This window comes from Xiphophorus hellerii, chromosome 1, assembly GCF_003331165.1.
Source record: "Xiphophorus hellerii strain 12219 chromosome 1, Xiphophorus_hellerii-4.1, whole genome shotgun sequence".
In the NCBI taxonomy this organism is placed as follows: domain Eukaryota; kingdom Metazoa; phylum Chordata; class Actinopteri; order Cyprinodontiformes; family Poeciliidae; genus Xiphophorus; species Xiphophorus hellerii.
The window spans coordinates 2,660,100-2,675,274 of record NC_045672.1 but is presented as its reverse complement, the minus strand read 5'-3'; the positions used below and the strand labels follow the sequence as shown (position 1 = coordinate 2,675,274).

The 15,175-nt window shown below is 39.8% G+C and overlaps 1 protein-coding gene across 2 annotated transcripts in view; it reads right to left on the bottom strand.

Moving 5' to 3' along the window:
• LOC116723678 (plexin-A1-like) overlaps positions 1–15,175 on the bottom strand; it is a 279,486-nt gene that overhangs the window by 103,655 nt on the left and 160,656 nt on the right. For both annotated transcript variants that reach the window (XM_032568758.1, XM_032568767.1), the window contains exon 9: positions 9,551–9,665. In XM_032568758.1, coding sequence (XP_032424649.1) covers positions 9,551–9,665 — 115 coding nt within the window. The remainder of the gene's footprint in view (positions 1–9,550; positions 9,666–15,175) is intronic.

Sequence of the window (15,175 nt, the reverse complement as noted above, 5' to 3'; positions counted from 1 at the left end):
AAATAATGACCACTCAGCACAGAGAACAGAAAAATATTCTTAGAATTTCTTAGACACATTTTATGAACTCACCACAACGGCCGTTCAGCCACAAAGGTACACATGGACACAATCTTTAAATGTGGGCTTACCTTAATGCAGCAGGCTGTGTACAACATGGCAGGATTTTAAAACTGATAAACTGTCAAGCAGAATATACAACCTTATTGTTTATAAGTAGAAACATAAGTAAGTCAAGATCTTGGTTGGGTGGATTTGGCTGGATAGTAAGGAGCTAAAACCCTTCCAGTTATATTTAGCTTTATTCCACTTATGAATTAAAGACCTCAACACAACCACAGGAAAGAAATTAGACAGGAGGGAAGACATTTTAGCTAAATGTTCCCCTTCACAACGCTCAACTGTTTAATGGTCATTTAATTTACCCAATGAGACAGTGAGCAACAACAAAAGTCTTAAAACCAATTTTCCACATGTGATTACTTGTGTGCATTAGGAACAACGAAAGGGCTGGGGTGAGAATTATTAAGCCAGTGCAATTGGGGAAGGAGTTAAGGTCAGTAAACTCAATAAATATTGGCAAAGGTTTATACGACTGAGTTCACAATTTATTCCCGTATGCGTTTTATATGGTGGCTTGCAAAGAAAACCTTTTCACATTTTGCTATACTTCAACTGTATTGTTGTCAAGACACTCATGTAAAATAGATCTCTGATCTCAAGGAGCTTTCTCCTGGTTAAATAAAGGTTGTAACAACAAATTTCAGGGTATGGTACCATAGTAAGGCAAAAACAAATACTATGGATAAAAACAAATACTATGGATACCAATAAGAAACAAGGAAAAGATACCTAAAATCCAGGACAACTTCATCACTAACACTGATTGTGTTTCATGTTCTGCAGACAAAAGCAAGTTCTGAAAACCGGAATGTAAATCTATACCACAATCAAATGCTTTTCAGAAGCCGGGCTTAAAGACAAGATTAAAGCCCCGGGCAGATAACATTAGATAATGATATGGAATTATCGAGTAGATATTATGGAGACACAAGGTGCGGTTAGAGTCATGACACTCAAGTATCCTTTCATCTCGCGAATGGTTAAACATCTCTCGCATCCTCCTACGCTCCTCCTTTCATCGACAAGTGCCGCCTTTTCTCTCGCTTCGTGTTAATGATTTCCCCCCTTCCAACACAGCTGTCCTCAATTCATCTTCCTCCAACTGGCCATCCTTCCTCCCCCCCTACTTTCCCTCCTTCACAAATTATTTTTTAAACCTTTTTATCTCTTCATCTCCTGCTCTCATCCTGCATATTTTTCCTAAAATCAGCGGACCTAATAGATTCAAGTTTCAATGACGAGTACTCTCAAAATGTTCTGAACTTATCTACTGCCCAGTCTGAGTTCTTGTCATGATACAGATGGTAATACAGCTAATACAAGCTCAACTAAAACTGGATCTTTTGTAGACCTTTATGGACACAGAAAACAGATGAATCAGGCATCAAGTCGGGTTTGTACAAACAAACAGCAGCATGAAGGCCAAGGAACAGAGAAGTTACTTGGCTTTCATGCAGGGTGAGGTCAAGGGACACAGCGGACATGTGGAAGAAGTTGCCTGGGTCAGATGAGACCAAAACAGAACTGGGTCTGCATACAAAATAACTTGTGGTAAAATATAGGCGTGGACATCACATTACTCACCATTCTCACAGATAAAGGTGGTAGTGGATTTAGGGGTGCATTCACATCACCTCTGTTTAGTCCGCTTTAATTGAAATACAGTTTGTTTGCTTAGACAGTCTGGCTCGTTTGGGGAGATGTGAATGGAACTCTGTTGCGGAACAAAACAGCAAACTGTGTTTGCCTACAAACTTAGGTCTCAGTTCGGTTGAAGTGAACTCTGATGTGGTTCAAGTGCACATGTGAATGCCGAGTGGATGGGAGATTTCTCCATAAGCAGGAAGTAGACTGTAGCGCAGGATATTTTGTGTAAATACAAAATAAACAAAGGCGCAAGTCTAAGGATAGCACAAGAAATATCTCATAGTTTTTGCCAAAGACAAAAGAGAAATCCTGCAATCAGTAGGATGCTAAAATCTAACACCACTTGATTTTTTTTTTAACTTTCATTAAAAAAAAGAAAGTTGCACTCTGTTTTCTTCAGAGGTTTTTATGTTGTTTACTTCAGTGGTTCTTGGTGCAGTGCCACTGCAGCCATGGGGGGAACAGGTTGCTCAAAGGGTTTAGTTAGTTTGATAAAGTACAGTGGGAAAGAGAGCTGCACCAGTTGAAAATCAAACAAATATTGGCCCCCAATTGAACTACCAGACTATTAAGGTGTGAAAACACACTAACTCTTGCCTTCCTACGCATTTCTGCTTGTGAATTACATACATACAACATGGCCAAACATGAACAATTCAGTAAAATCAGATCCAATGGCTTCAAACTTCAATCCACGCCTCCAGGAAGAAATGATTTCTCAAGAGCTAAGGGTCCAGACCCTGCGGATGAAGGAACACATAGAACAACGGCCTGGTTTTTACCAGGCTAAACAGGAAACCTGTAAGCAACTACAAAAGACTTGAGACTGAGGTAGTGGTTCATCAATACTCTCTAACAAGGTATTTTAAATAGTGCAAAGGAACAGGGTTGTTGTAATACAAACTCTGTGAACAGTATAATATTGTGGTTTAAGCTAAAATGCTTCTTCTTTAACAACTAGAGCAACACCACAGTCCTCCCATGACGTGGATACTCGACCTTTTGCTTCTCATCTCCGCTGTCACTCCCCATTAAACAGGGGAATGATCAGAGGGGCATCTTTAAGCTTTAATACACTATGAATAATTAAATTGTGTATAAGCATGCTTACACACACACACACACCCACCCCCGCACACCCACCCACACACACACACACAATAAAGGACACACGGTTGAGCCTATCAGTGGCAAGCAGCTTCCCCCAGCCAGAAAGACCCAGAGGGAGAAAGGGAAGCCTGATCTGTGCCAGTTCCAGCTTCAGAGCTTCCAAAGCCGGGGCCGCTCCGAGCTGCGCATCAACAGCCCGAGTCCCGGCAATCTGAAACAATGAAGAGACAGCTGTAACTCTGACACCCATAGCTGAGAGACAAAAGGAGAGAGTGTCTGGCTCCAGTTAATTGACTTGTTGAGGGAATGAGGGAGCCGTTTAACAAGAGGAGAGGGCTCAGTGGGCTGCGGATCAAACGGGAAAAATAAGATGAGCTGGAGAGATCCAAGGCTTTTCTTCTGGCATTACGTACGAGCATTTGCTTATCTGTAAACACTGATCTGCTGGAACATCATGCTTACCTACCTGACGTACAGGTGTAGAAGGATTCCCATCGTTTGACGTGATTTTTACCCGGTAGACCAACACAAAGTAGTGAATAATTAAGTAAAAGTCAGCCCTGTTTACTCTGATACCCCCAATTGAAGTCCAGTGCAACCAAACCCAATTCCAATGCCTCTCTGCCTGGATTTCTAACTAAATACACAGAAAGAGATTTCTGCAAAGGAGCTGGATCAGCAGCTCTTGCTAACAACCGATGGTTTCATGTAGGACACATTAAAGTGGAATGTCATCTCTCCTGCCTGATATTGAGCTGTTAGCAGGTCATGACAGTCATTAGACAACAGTCTCTTCAGATTAATTGCAAGTCTGAAAGCTACCGGAGATCTTCACTACCCACAATGCCTCTTTAAAGATACTTGGATGATGAGTTACAAGAACATTTAATTTCGCTGGGATAAATAAAGAATTTTTGATGGATACATCAGCAGAACAGCTCCTGTCAGATGTGTAGGAGATGAAGTCTGAGAAGACAGACTGAGACGGTTTGGACATGTACAGAGGAGAGACAGAGAATACATTGAAAAAAGGATGCAGAGGATGAACCTGCCAGGCAAGAGACCCAGAGGAAGCTCAAAGAGGAGATTTATGGATGGAGTGAAAGAGGACATGAAAGTAGTTATGAGAAGAAGATGCGGAAGATAGGGTTACATGGAGACGGATGACTCGCTGTGGAGACTCCTAAAAGGAAGAAGCCAAAAGGAAAAGAAGAAATAAAATACTTTTGAATTGAATTAATTCTACTCTACAAATCTGGCCTTTAACGAAGGAGTGGTAAGAAGAAAATGATTGAAAGACAGCTTTAAGACATCATGTTTGCAGTTCATAAGTTGTGTAGCAGACACAAGAAAGTGGGACCAAAATTGAACTTTTTGACCCAAATGCAAAATGATGTGAATTAACACTTTGAGTCATCTTGAACACACATTTTCACCATTATGAAACATGTGCTGATCAGACATAACTGGAGTTAAACCCAGAGCAATCCTGGAAGAAAAGCCAAATTATTTTGCAAACCACTGTAAGTCGTGGTGATATGGTTATAAATGTTTATAAACGTCACGTCATATCAGCAGGAAATCCTTTGGTTTGGGGGTCCGAGTCGTTCTCACACCCTCTGAATGCTTACATGAAATGGGGGGTTGTTCTATTTTTTTTTTTTTTTGAGTGCCTTGGGTTCCTCTGCGTGTTCCATAGAGAAATGTTCCGGAGCGGTTCATGCTGTGTAACTGGGCGTATCACTTGCCGGCTGCCGTTAGGGAGTGTGTGACCGGCCTGTTAAGTTAGCAGAGACGTGTTGTAGTAACATGCCGCTTCCAGTAGAACATTAATCAGTGCTATTAACTTCACCTGTCAGGGGTTTTAATGACGTGAGCTGATCATTTCGTGTGTGTTGGTGCGCTGCTGTCCTCCGCCGCCGTGCGACTTGACTTGACAGCAACGTACGACCGTCTGATCGGCTCAGTCGTCAAGTTGATGCATTCTCTAATTAGTGGCGCGAAAGCTATCGCTGATCTGCGTATCTTTATTCATCCTGTGTACATCTGGAGTTTAAAGCGGCATGCTAATGGTAATTAATGAGGCAGGACTACAAAGCTGCTGGTGCACACCTCTGTGCAGCAGCAAGTATGTCAACCGTATTCGTTTAAGTGTAAGAAGGCCAGGCTGGAGGAAAGAGAGAAAATATATTTTAAAAAAACGGGAGGAAAGGAAGGAGAAAGGCAAAGTCTGATCAGCATAGAAAGAAGGGAGTGGAGCAAGACAAAAGGAGAAGAAAGATGGCAAGGAAGTCGGTTCACACTGTGGGCTGAGTCTTAGCGGGCGCGATGCGCTTTTGCATTCTGAAAAGGTCAGCGCCTCGACGGTTAACTACACTGTTTCGGAGCGGCTGATGCAGAACCGGCTCTGGCTCGTAATGAGCACTTCCTTTGACAGATTCGGATGACTTCACTCAGGCGTTGTCTTAATGAATACATCACACCGAGAGAAACATCCATCTATGAGCTGCAATTTGTGCAAACACGATTAGGAAAAACGAACAGAAAACAATTTAACTTCACCAAAACGTTGTTTAAAGATCTGTAATTTTAATGTCCCTGCTGGTGCTGGACTGAAAACAAAAAGAGAGACTGGACTCTGTAAGGTGTGATGTGCCTTCAAAATCAAGAGACACCTTTTGCAAAAAGACGGAGGGATAGGGATGGGCAATGTGTACTGAAACGTTTTTCAAAATATTTAGAGATGTTATTCTGAAAACAATAAAAGTGATAATTACTTATTTGTTTTGGAACTGTGTGGCTGTGACAGCATGACAACAATCATAGCACCACAAACACAAATAATGCTGTAGAAAAACATTCCCATTTCTTTAAGACACCAGTCATATAAAAAAAGTTTCATTTATGTCACTAAACTACTCACAGTAACTGCATTTAATCAAATTTTCAAATTAATTAAGAGTAGTGATGTTCTCACTAAATAAACAGCAGAGAAAATTCTTAAACTAAATCTTGACATTACAGAGTTTTACCTTCATATGTATCTGAAGCGCCTAATCAGTTATTGATCATATCATTTGCATATGCTGAAACAGTTATAATTTTTCCGTGTGGCGCCCCTTCAAGCACGGCGCCCATGGGCATCACATACAACGCATACCCACTTTTTGTGTCACTGATCTTGACAAATTAATTTTTTGGGTAGGATTCAATGGAAAGTGATAAAATGACACTCGTTTGAAGGCAATAAGGTTCACATTTTAGACGGTGAAAGCCTCTATGTTGAGCATAAGAACAGACCTGGAACAGAGGAGGTGGCCTCTGGCTTCATCTTTCTAACACCTACTGTGCAGCCTTGGCTTGTTTCCCCAGTCAGCTACACAGAAACTCATCACTTGAGACTGAAACAATGCACATGTTGGCATCCTGTTAGGACTGTTGGTGTTCAAGACACTAACTGAGAATTGAATAAGGGTTAGGGACAGGAGTTTATGTGAGTTGTTGGGTTCATTAGTGATAACAATCGCCTCATTATTTGTCTGATATTTCCAACCTTAAGCTCCAGAAATTAAGAAGCTTCTTGGAACAGATGTGAAAGGTCTTCAAGATAACAAGAGAAACCCAGATGCCTCCAATTAAAACTCTCAATGTCCTGGATGAGTGAGAATCTACACTAAAAGTAAAAACGGAAAAAATAAAAAAATAAAGCTCAAATCAGAGGAGATTATTTGGGAGTCAGTTTCCATCTCTGCTGTCAATCAATTCTGCATTAATTTATTTGTGGGACATCAAATGTCCTGAGTGACAAAACAACATACAAAATGAATGAACGCCTTAATTAACAGGCGGGCAAAATGCAATCAGCAGCAGCAGCAGAATAAGAAGGCAGGCTGCAGCCTCAAAATAAAACATGCAAACAAACCAGTTTTTCTATTAGATTTTCTGCTGGTTTTTTAATATTGCCTTTTTCCCCTATTTCCTTGAATCTAAATAAAGTCATCTGAATCCACCCCCCAACCCCCAGGGGTGGCTACGGCCGCAGCCCAATCGGCTCCACCGGCTCCCAATGCTGGGATTCACTGGAGCACGGCAAATCTGTTTCCCTCTGTTGTTTGTTTGCGCCGGTGTTTGTTTCTCTCATTGTTTGTGTTTATGCGCCTTTTCCCGTTGATGGCCTTCTCAAGTGTTTCTCCGACTCTGGCAATTTTCTGCCTGGTCGCCTCTAATGTGCTTCTCTGTTTATCTGCTGTCACAAAAGAGCTGATTTATATACATTTACAAATCCAGGAAGTGACAGTGGAGAATTATATTTACCTCAAAAAGTAAAACACTCCCCCCCCCCAAAAAAAAACAAAAAACAACTAGTTATCTATTTACAGGCGTGTGGAGAAGAAAAGGGAATCTTTGGCGAGTTTACCAATGCTGCATTTTCACAGATGCTATGAGTTTTATCAGATATGAAGTGAAGTCAGCCTCGAGAAATATGACAAATGCCTTTGGGAATATAACCAGTGTACTGTGAATTCAATCACTCCGGCAACTGACTGCTAATGACACAGGGGGAAACTTTTCCAGGCAGCGGTGATGGGCAATATTGCCTTCAGCGGAGGCTACGAACTGGCAAATTGGAACAAAATCGAGACTGGAGGAGATAAATGTGTGACAAAACTAGCGCTGTTGGCCAAAGTGAGCATATGCGTGGCTTCAAAATACTACCTATTCAATGACAGAGAGCAGGAGGATGCATCGGAAGCCCGGAGCTGTCTCCTCGCTGTCTGCCGCGTCAATAACAGTGATCTGTCTGTGGCTGTGGGACGAGTACAACTTCCTGTTTACCGTTTCTTCCTCCGCTCTCAGACTTAAGTCTCCTAAACACTTTAAACTGCAGCCAGATACTTTTGCTCTTATACATGTGCAAGAAATTTATTGGCAATTTTTATTTTTTTATTACACAGAACATTTTAAAGGCGCCCAGCTTTTGATTTGAAGAAATTTTATTCAGTGGAGGAGAAAAAAAATCTCATCTTAAAATAAGTTGCAAATTGGAGTTAAGTGACAAGTAGAAGCTGGAATCACACCTACAACCTTCTGATTGCAACTCTACCCACTGTAGCCCACAAAATAAGGGTGGGTGACAGGGACTTAGAATTTTATTGCGATACTTTGTTGAACTATTGTGATAACGATAAAGATTAGGATTAAAATAAAAATATATTAGTTATTTTTCAGGTATCTGTGAGGGTGTGAATGTATGGCACAGCATTCATATCACCTCTGCGGGTGGAGAGTTATCAAATCAATTAGTTATTCAGTGGGCTTATGTCTGTGTTTAAAAAACATTTCAGCTGTTTTTTCTCTAACGGATCGGTAATGGCCGATATTAAACCTCAGATATCGGTAGTAAATAAAAAAAGCAAATCTGTGCATCTCTACTAAAAACATATCAATAGTGCGTTTTGTGACATTCTCTGTGGAAATTCAAAGCTATTACTGAAGGAACAAACTGAAAAACTGTTAAAAACTTACATTTGTTATTATACCTAAGCTTACAAATATTAGCTCTTTATTTATTTTTTCATTTTTAACTAAAGTTACTAAGAGCCATTGTGAAAGATCTGCTGGTGGCTCTGAAGCCGGAGGTTGCAGACCCCTGCCTAACTCCTAGAAAACCTGTAGTTTGTTTCTGTGTTTCAGAGTGAGATTGTTGCTGCATTGAAAGAAAGGAGTTATTTTCAGGCTTTTACAAATCTTTTACCAGAGGTGACAACATACTTATCTGTGTCTGTATATCTGAAGGCCACTGGAATATTTTCTAGAGACGCTTTAAGTTAAACTCAGTGGTGATGCACACAGGAAACCATACACCAAACACAAAAACAACAGGAAATTCCTAGAGCCTCCAACCCGAGAGCCACATACAACACAGACCCACACACACCTACTTCACACCCACCCACGCTGAGTGCACCGAGCGGCATGTTTTTCCTGATTATACCCTTTCAACATCTCAGTTTTCTTCCAAAAACAAAGATGGAAGTGAGTGAAAAACCAAGAGAAAAGTGGCAGCAGCGATTGAATAGCCAAGTGTGCTGGCATCCATGCAGCACAAAAGGAGAAGAAGGGGGACAAAAATCTGACAAGTCATAAGAAAATGAAGGAAATGCCATAGAAAGTTCTGGGGAAAAATATGTAGCATCCAGTAATGAGACGGTCCATTATTTGAAAAAAAAAAAAGACAGTTTAACAGAGAATATTTGAGATATTTTCTTCTTCTACCATGTTTGTGCACAAGCCAGGGAGAGTCAGAGAACTTGACAAAGACCCGGGCCCCACGAGTGGATGAGGGGCTTACATGCAAATATAACATTTGGGACGACAAGCGCATGCTTCCATTTGCATACCCATTCACCCCGACTTGTTTATAAGTGAATAAATCTAGCGCTGCTTAGAGTGCAACAGCTGCTGCTGGGCCACTCACAGCAGCACTAATTCACCCCATCACACACACACACAACTTCAGGCGCCGCGCGGCTCCCAGCTGCACCGCTAGGGTTGCTATGCACATGTATGTATGTATGTGTGCAGATGTCCATGCCTGCTATTCATTCTTGGAAATGTGTTCACATGTTGCTTAACGTGGCTAACTGTGCGTGCTAACGCTGACGCTCACCTTGGACGTGTTGACCCGGCCCTCCTGGAAGGAGCAGTCGCTGGCGTTCTGCGTGCACATGTGGCGGTATTTGCACCAGTGGCAGGGGAAGTTGGCGTTGACACAGGACAGGCACCTGGAAGCAATCGAGAATTTGAGACAAACAGGGGGGGGGAGAGGTTAGAGGAGGCTACCTTTTTAAAGCAATAACATAATTAAGAGGTAAAACCCGAGGTTTTTAACCACTTTCTTGTTTTTTGGTAATTATGTACATCACTGTTTTTACTTAGAAAACGGAAGAAGAACAAATAAAAAACATGAAAAACCCAACGGTGTGAGGAGGGGAAAATAAACTGATGAGGTTTCTTGAGGCTGCAGAAGGACCTCAAGAAGTTCTATTCAAATGAATAAAGGACTTTATTCATTTGAATAGAACTACTAAAAGCAACTGTCAGACATCCTCACCTTACCATTAACCTGCCAGCATCTGGGTGTGCCGGCTTTGTGCCTGAACCTATCACTTTTCATGTGGACCTCCCCATATTTACTCCAACTTAAACTGGTTGTAGGGGAGGAGGAGAACAAATCAATTTTACATCAGTTCTAAAGGCTAATAAATAAATTCATGAGCACAAAACCAAAATATATTGTATCTATAATTTCAGTCTGTGTTACTTAGGTTTATAAACATACAATATAGTTCCAGTAAGCTGTAATTTTCCCCCATTAATTATGGTTTTTATTTGTTTTAGTTAACGAATGGGTTTTCTTAATTTCAGTTATTGTTCATTTGTTTGCTTTAAGTAAATGTAATAACCTTGTTTATAACACCATTTGTGGAACTAATTGACAAATGGAGGACAATCAAAATGACTGAAAACACATTCAGGTCTGGCTAACTAGGCGAGTTCACTGTGAGAGAAGACTGCAAAATGCTAAAAGAAGTCCCTAAAACTTCCAGGACATGTCTAGACAAAACTTCTTTAGGAAAGTTATGGAACTTCCTCGAATGCTGGTTGGAGCTTTACTGCAGTATCTGCCATATGGGGCCTGTGAGTACAGGTATACCCAGGATGGACACATCATGTTATGGTGTGGTGTGACTTTCCAACCTTCCTCAGGGGCTTTTATATGCCTTAGTAACCTAAACTACCAATCACAAACTCAGTTGAATTACTTGTGGATCAATAAAAATGAGTAGCATTTCTATTACAGCAGAGCTCAAGCTGCCAGGGCACTAGAAAATGCTTGGCACTTCTGAAACATTCCCTAAATGAACAGACATCTCAGCCCTGAAACCCTGTTGTTCCAAATTCTCATCGATTATCAACAAACATCAATGAAATCCAGAAACGGAGCAGAAATGAACAAAACCCAAAAAGTCTGGGGGTTTAAATCAAACTCTGAGCCTGAGAAAAACCAAACTTCTACAGCATCAAATGTTTATGGTGAAATCTCCATAAATCATGTTAGAAAAACAAATGTAACTACGGTCTCTTGCATTAAGATTTTATTCCAGCTGTCAGGCAGGCCAAGGCGGATGCTGAAAACAGCTGAGGGAGAGAGAGAGAGCAGTCAGAGTCAGAGCAACACTCCCTCCTTCTTATTCTCCATGCTTGGAGGCTTAGTGAGAACTAAGCTGGCAGACTAAGATAAGCCTGTTTTTATATAACATTTTTTTCTCTCTCTCTCTCTCTCTTTATTCATTCAGAGTTGAGGAGGCAAAATGAATATATACACATTCAAAGATGGATTAGAAGACAAAAACAAGGCTATCATGTGGAATGGAAGAAAATACTGTGCAGGAATAAAATGGCTAGTTAAAGTTTTTAATTTACTCAGTGTCAGACATTTAACAGGAGGGAGATGATAGTAAGTAATAGGAAAACAACATTTTCTCTTAAAGCGCCTGCTTGATCACATCTTTTGCAAGTACGTTCTTATCAGCACTGGACTAAATTACTTTCTGCTTTCTGTCAATCATGTGGCTCCTGCTTGAAGAAACACAGCCTCTCTCTTCCTAATCTTAGTCATATAGTAGAGAACACGCAATCATTCAACATGCAAACGTGAAGAGTGACAAAAAAACAAGCCTGCTTTTGAAAAAGTCTTCAACTTTTCCTTGTTTCGTCCTTGTGATGGCCAAATCCATGGCCACACTCTGATGTCGGTAACTCTTCTTTTTATGCACAGTTTATTTTTTCATACAAACACAACACTTTAGTTTCAATAAAAACATTTATTAGTTGATTTGAATGCATTTGTTCTATTTGTTAGAGCACACATTTAGTTAGCATATGTATTTATATCAACTTAAAGTTAATTTTGTTTGCTTAAGATGAATTCTGTTTGTTTTCCCACCGGTACTTACCTGCCTTGGAGTTGCCAGACAAAGGATGGGGGCCAGAGCTCAGCAGGCTTAAATGCTGATTGGACTGCACCACTAGTTCCTGCTGGCAGGGGGAATTTGTAGTTTCTTTGTTGAGATAAGTTTTCTATTTAAGTAAATAATAGTATTTAAAGTTTAATATTTTTGATTTTCAGTTTTGGGTCTTTAGTTTAGCCAAACTTAGCTGTACTGTTATTTGTTTTTGTGTTATTTGTAATTGTATTGTGTTTAGTTACCCCTGTTGTGTCTTAATTGGTCTGATCAGCCAGTATATAAACCCCTGTGTGTCATTTCTTTGTTAGGTCAGTTATGTTTGTTTGTGCAGCCAGTTTATTTACATTTTTTGCCTGAGTTCAGTTTTGTTTCTTTGACCTCTTTTATGAGCTCAGTTTATCTTTTGTTATTTATAATCTTTGGGTTAAAATAAAAAACCCTATTTTTCTAATATGTCCTGTGACTCCTCCTGTTTTTAACTCGGTCCATCACAGTCCTTTTTCTTGTTTAAGCAGGATGTTGTTTTCTAGCTGTTACATCACACTAAAACAAAATGGGATTAAACTGGATCAAGAAATCTAATGTTTAATTAGCTGGTCCTGCCAGAGTGCTCAGTCAGTCCTCCAACACCACCCACAGTCAATGTTCTGTAGATTAGAGCCACTAAAAGGCTCCTGAGTCTCCCTCCACTTCACTAAAAGGGCAGCCAAAGAGAACATGAGTTAACTGATATGAAAAACAAGAAAGAAATGTTGTTCCTGTAAATAAGCAACTTGTTTGCTTGCACCAATTGTCTAATTTCTTAAAGACAGAATAAAGACCAAAATGTAGGAAAGAGCTTTTCTTTATTAACTTAATTGGAAACACAACGTAACTGAATCTTTTGATATAAAAACATGCTCAAGAAGGCGTGTTTCCAGTATTTCACCCTGAACCGCGACCCTTCAGTCTTCCCCAGATTCACTTTGTTCATAAATTATGTTGACCAGATATACCCAGGGTGGACACATGCCACATGAATGTTGGAACTCCACATTATTTGGATGTGGAGGGTTGTTTATGTTTTTGCCTCCAACATAAACTGTGAAGTAGACGTTTAAAATACTTCTTAAACTGGAGCATTTCCTCCTCTATTTCCATAAAAGGCCAAAAGCTGTGTTTGATTTAAAACATGCTAGAGTTTAACAGGAAATACAAACTCTAGGATATATTAAGCTGGGTTAACAGAAGCAGAATGCTGTGAAAATTCAACCAACTTGACATCCTTTAACAACAAAACCCCAACCCAAAGGTTCATGTTATTATTAAAAATACTATACTCCATACCAGCATTGTTTAATCTGTAAGGCTTTTATCCTGACACATCATGTGGAAAAAGAGGGAGATAAAGCACAGCTACAGACAATTACACTGTTTCCTGATCACATCTTTTACCTTAAAAAGTGCCTGAAGTCTTCATCCACCCAGCAAAAAACTCCATTCCACAGGTTAAAGGTCGTGGTGTACAAACATCCACACTAATGCACTGATACTGTATGGGAATTATAATCCAAGAGCACACATGTTCAGTCTGAAAGTAGGATTTCACATTTTTTGTTCTCAAAACTTTTAATACTTTTGCTTACATTTATATTTTGAAAGCAGGACTTCATGTCTTTCTTCTCAAAACTTGTAATGATTGCACTCAAAACTTCTCCTCGTGCTCACACTTAGTCTCTGCTCAGACTCTCTGCTCACTTACAAAACATGGAACTCCCTTTTTGGAGGTTCCCGCATACTCTATGCGGTACTCTATGCGGTACTCTATGCGGTACTCTATGCTGTACTCTATGCTGTACTCTATGCGGACTCAAAGCAGATGTCTGCCGTGCAAAGATACATTTTTATGACACATTAAACCACCCAGTGGCAACAGTGTTCACATTGAACTGGTTTTCATGTGACACCAGGCTGATAAGATTGAAAATAGGGGTTACATGATCTAATATTGTTTTAAAGTTGACACCAACATCATAAAAGTCCACAGAGTTGTCGCGGTGACGTCACAGAAACGTAAGCAAAAATGCTTCACAGCAACAGGCTTTATTAGCTATATTCACACAAATATTGACCTGGTGTATTATGCAGAATTATAAAAACAAAAAACATAACATCCCAGACATCTTCATCAGCAGCAGAGAAGAGAGGTGGTCTGTTAAGTTGAATCTGATTTTTTATTTTTTACTTTCAAACAATGGCAGGTAGTGATGATCGGGTATATGCTCATTTTGGATTGCTGCACAAATTATTACATCGACCACAATTGTGCTTTTGGAACACAATAAACTAACCTTGTTATGAACGGATCCTGTTTGATAATTAACATAAGCTCTTTAGAATTACTGCTTATCTGCTTAGACACAAGAAATTTACGGTTGGTAAATTTTGCAAAAGTAAAAATCAGATGTTTACTTCGTGACACTTGGTTACCAGAAAACGCACTCATCTCTTATCTACAGATTAACAACAAATATTGTTGTTGTTCAAAAACCACAAGATTTCTTCTGCTCTTTTGAAATATTACCAGATAGATCCAGCCACGTGTTCTGATACATATATTGTGGAGGTGCATGCAGCAGTACAAGCTGCAATAAAGGTGAAAGGAAGTGGTAGTTATTTTGAGGTGTAGAGTAATAGGAACTTTCCATGCATTGCAGGGAGGCATTGAAATGCTTTGTTTGCTATGGCCCCAATAATTGTGTTGAAAACTTCCTAATTCCTTTTCTCCTAATCTTTAGCAATAAACTCATTTAGATTTTTTAAGTACATATATTTTGCATAATAAAGCATAATGTTAGCATAATGTAAAGCTAGCATTGCATATTAAAGATAAATCTTGTCCACACTGTAAACCACAAAAACATCTTAATATAACCAACATTTGTCTTTACCTAATTTACATAAACCCACAAGGATTCCAATATTTAAATAGGACATCATCAGAAAGGTACTTTAGACAGAACTCTATCACAATATTGCAATCTTTTGTCCCTTAATATAGAATGGTGTGACTGGCAAGTCACATGAGAAAACTTCACTGTAATAAGACTCAGAGAGGTTTAAACTCAACTGGAGGACAACTGCTTAACTAGCCAGATGCCTGAACGGACGTCCTCAAACTGAATTTCACTCTAGACCTCGCACTGCCTTTCTCTATGTCCTTGGTTTATTCAGAATTTTGTGAGGGTTAACTCCTAATTTGTTTGCAGTGGAGTGATGGGCTC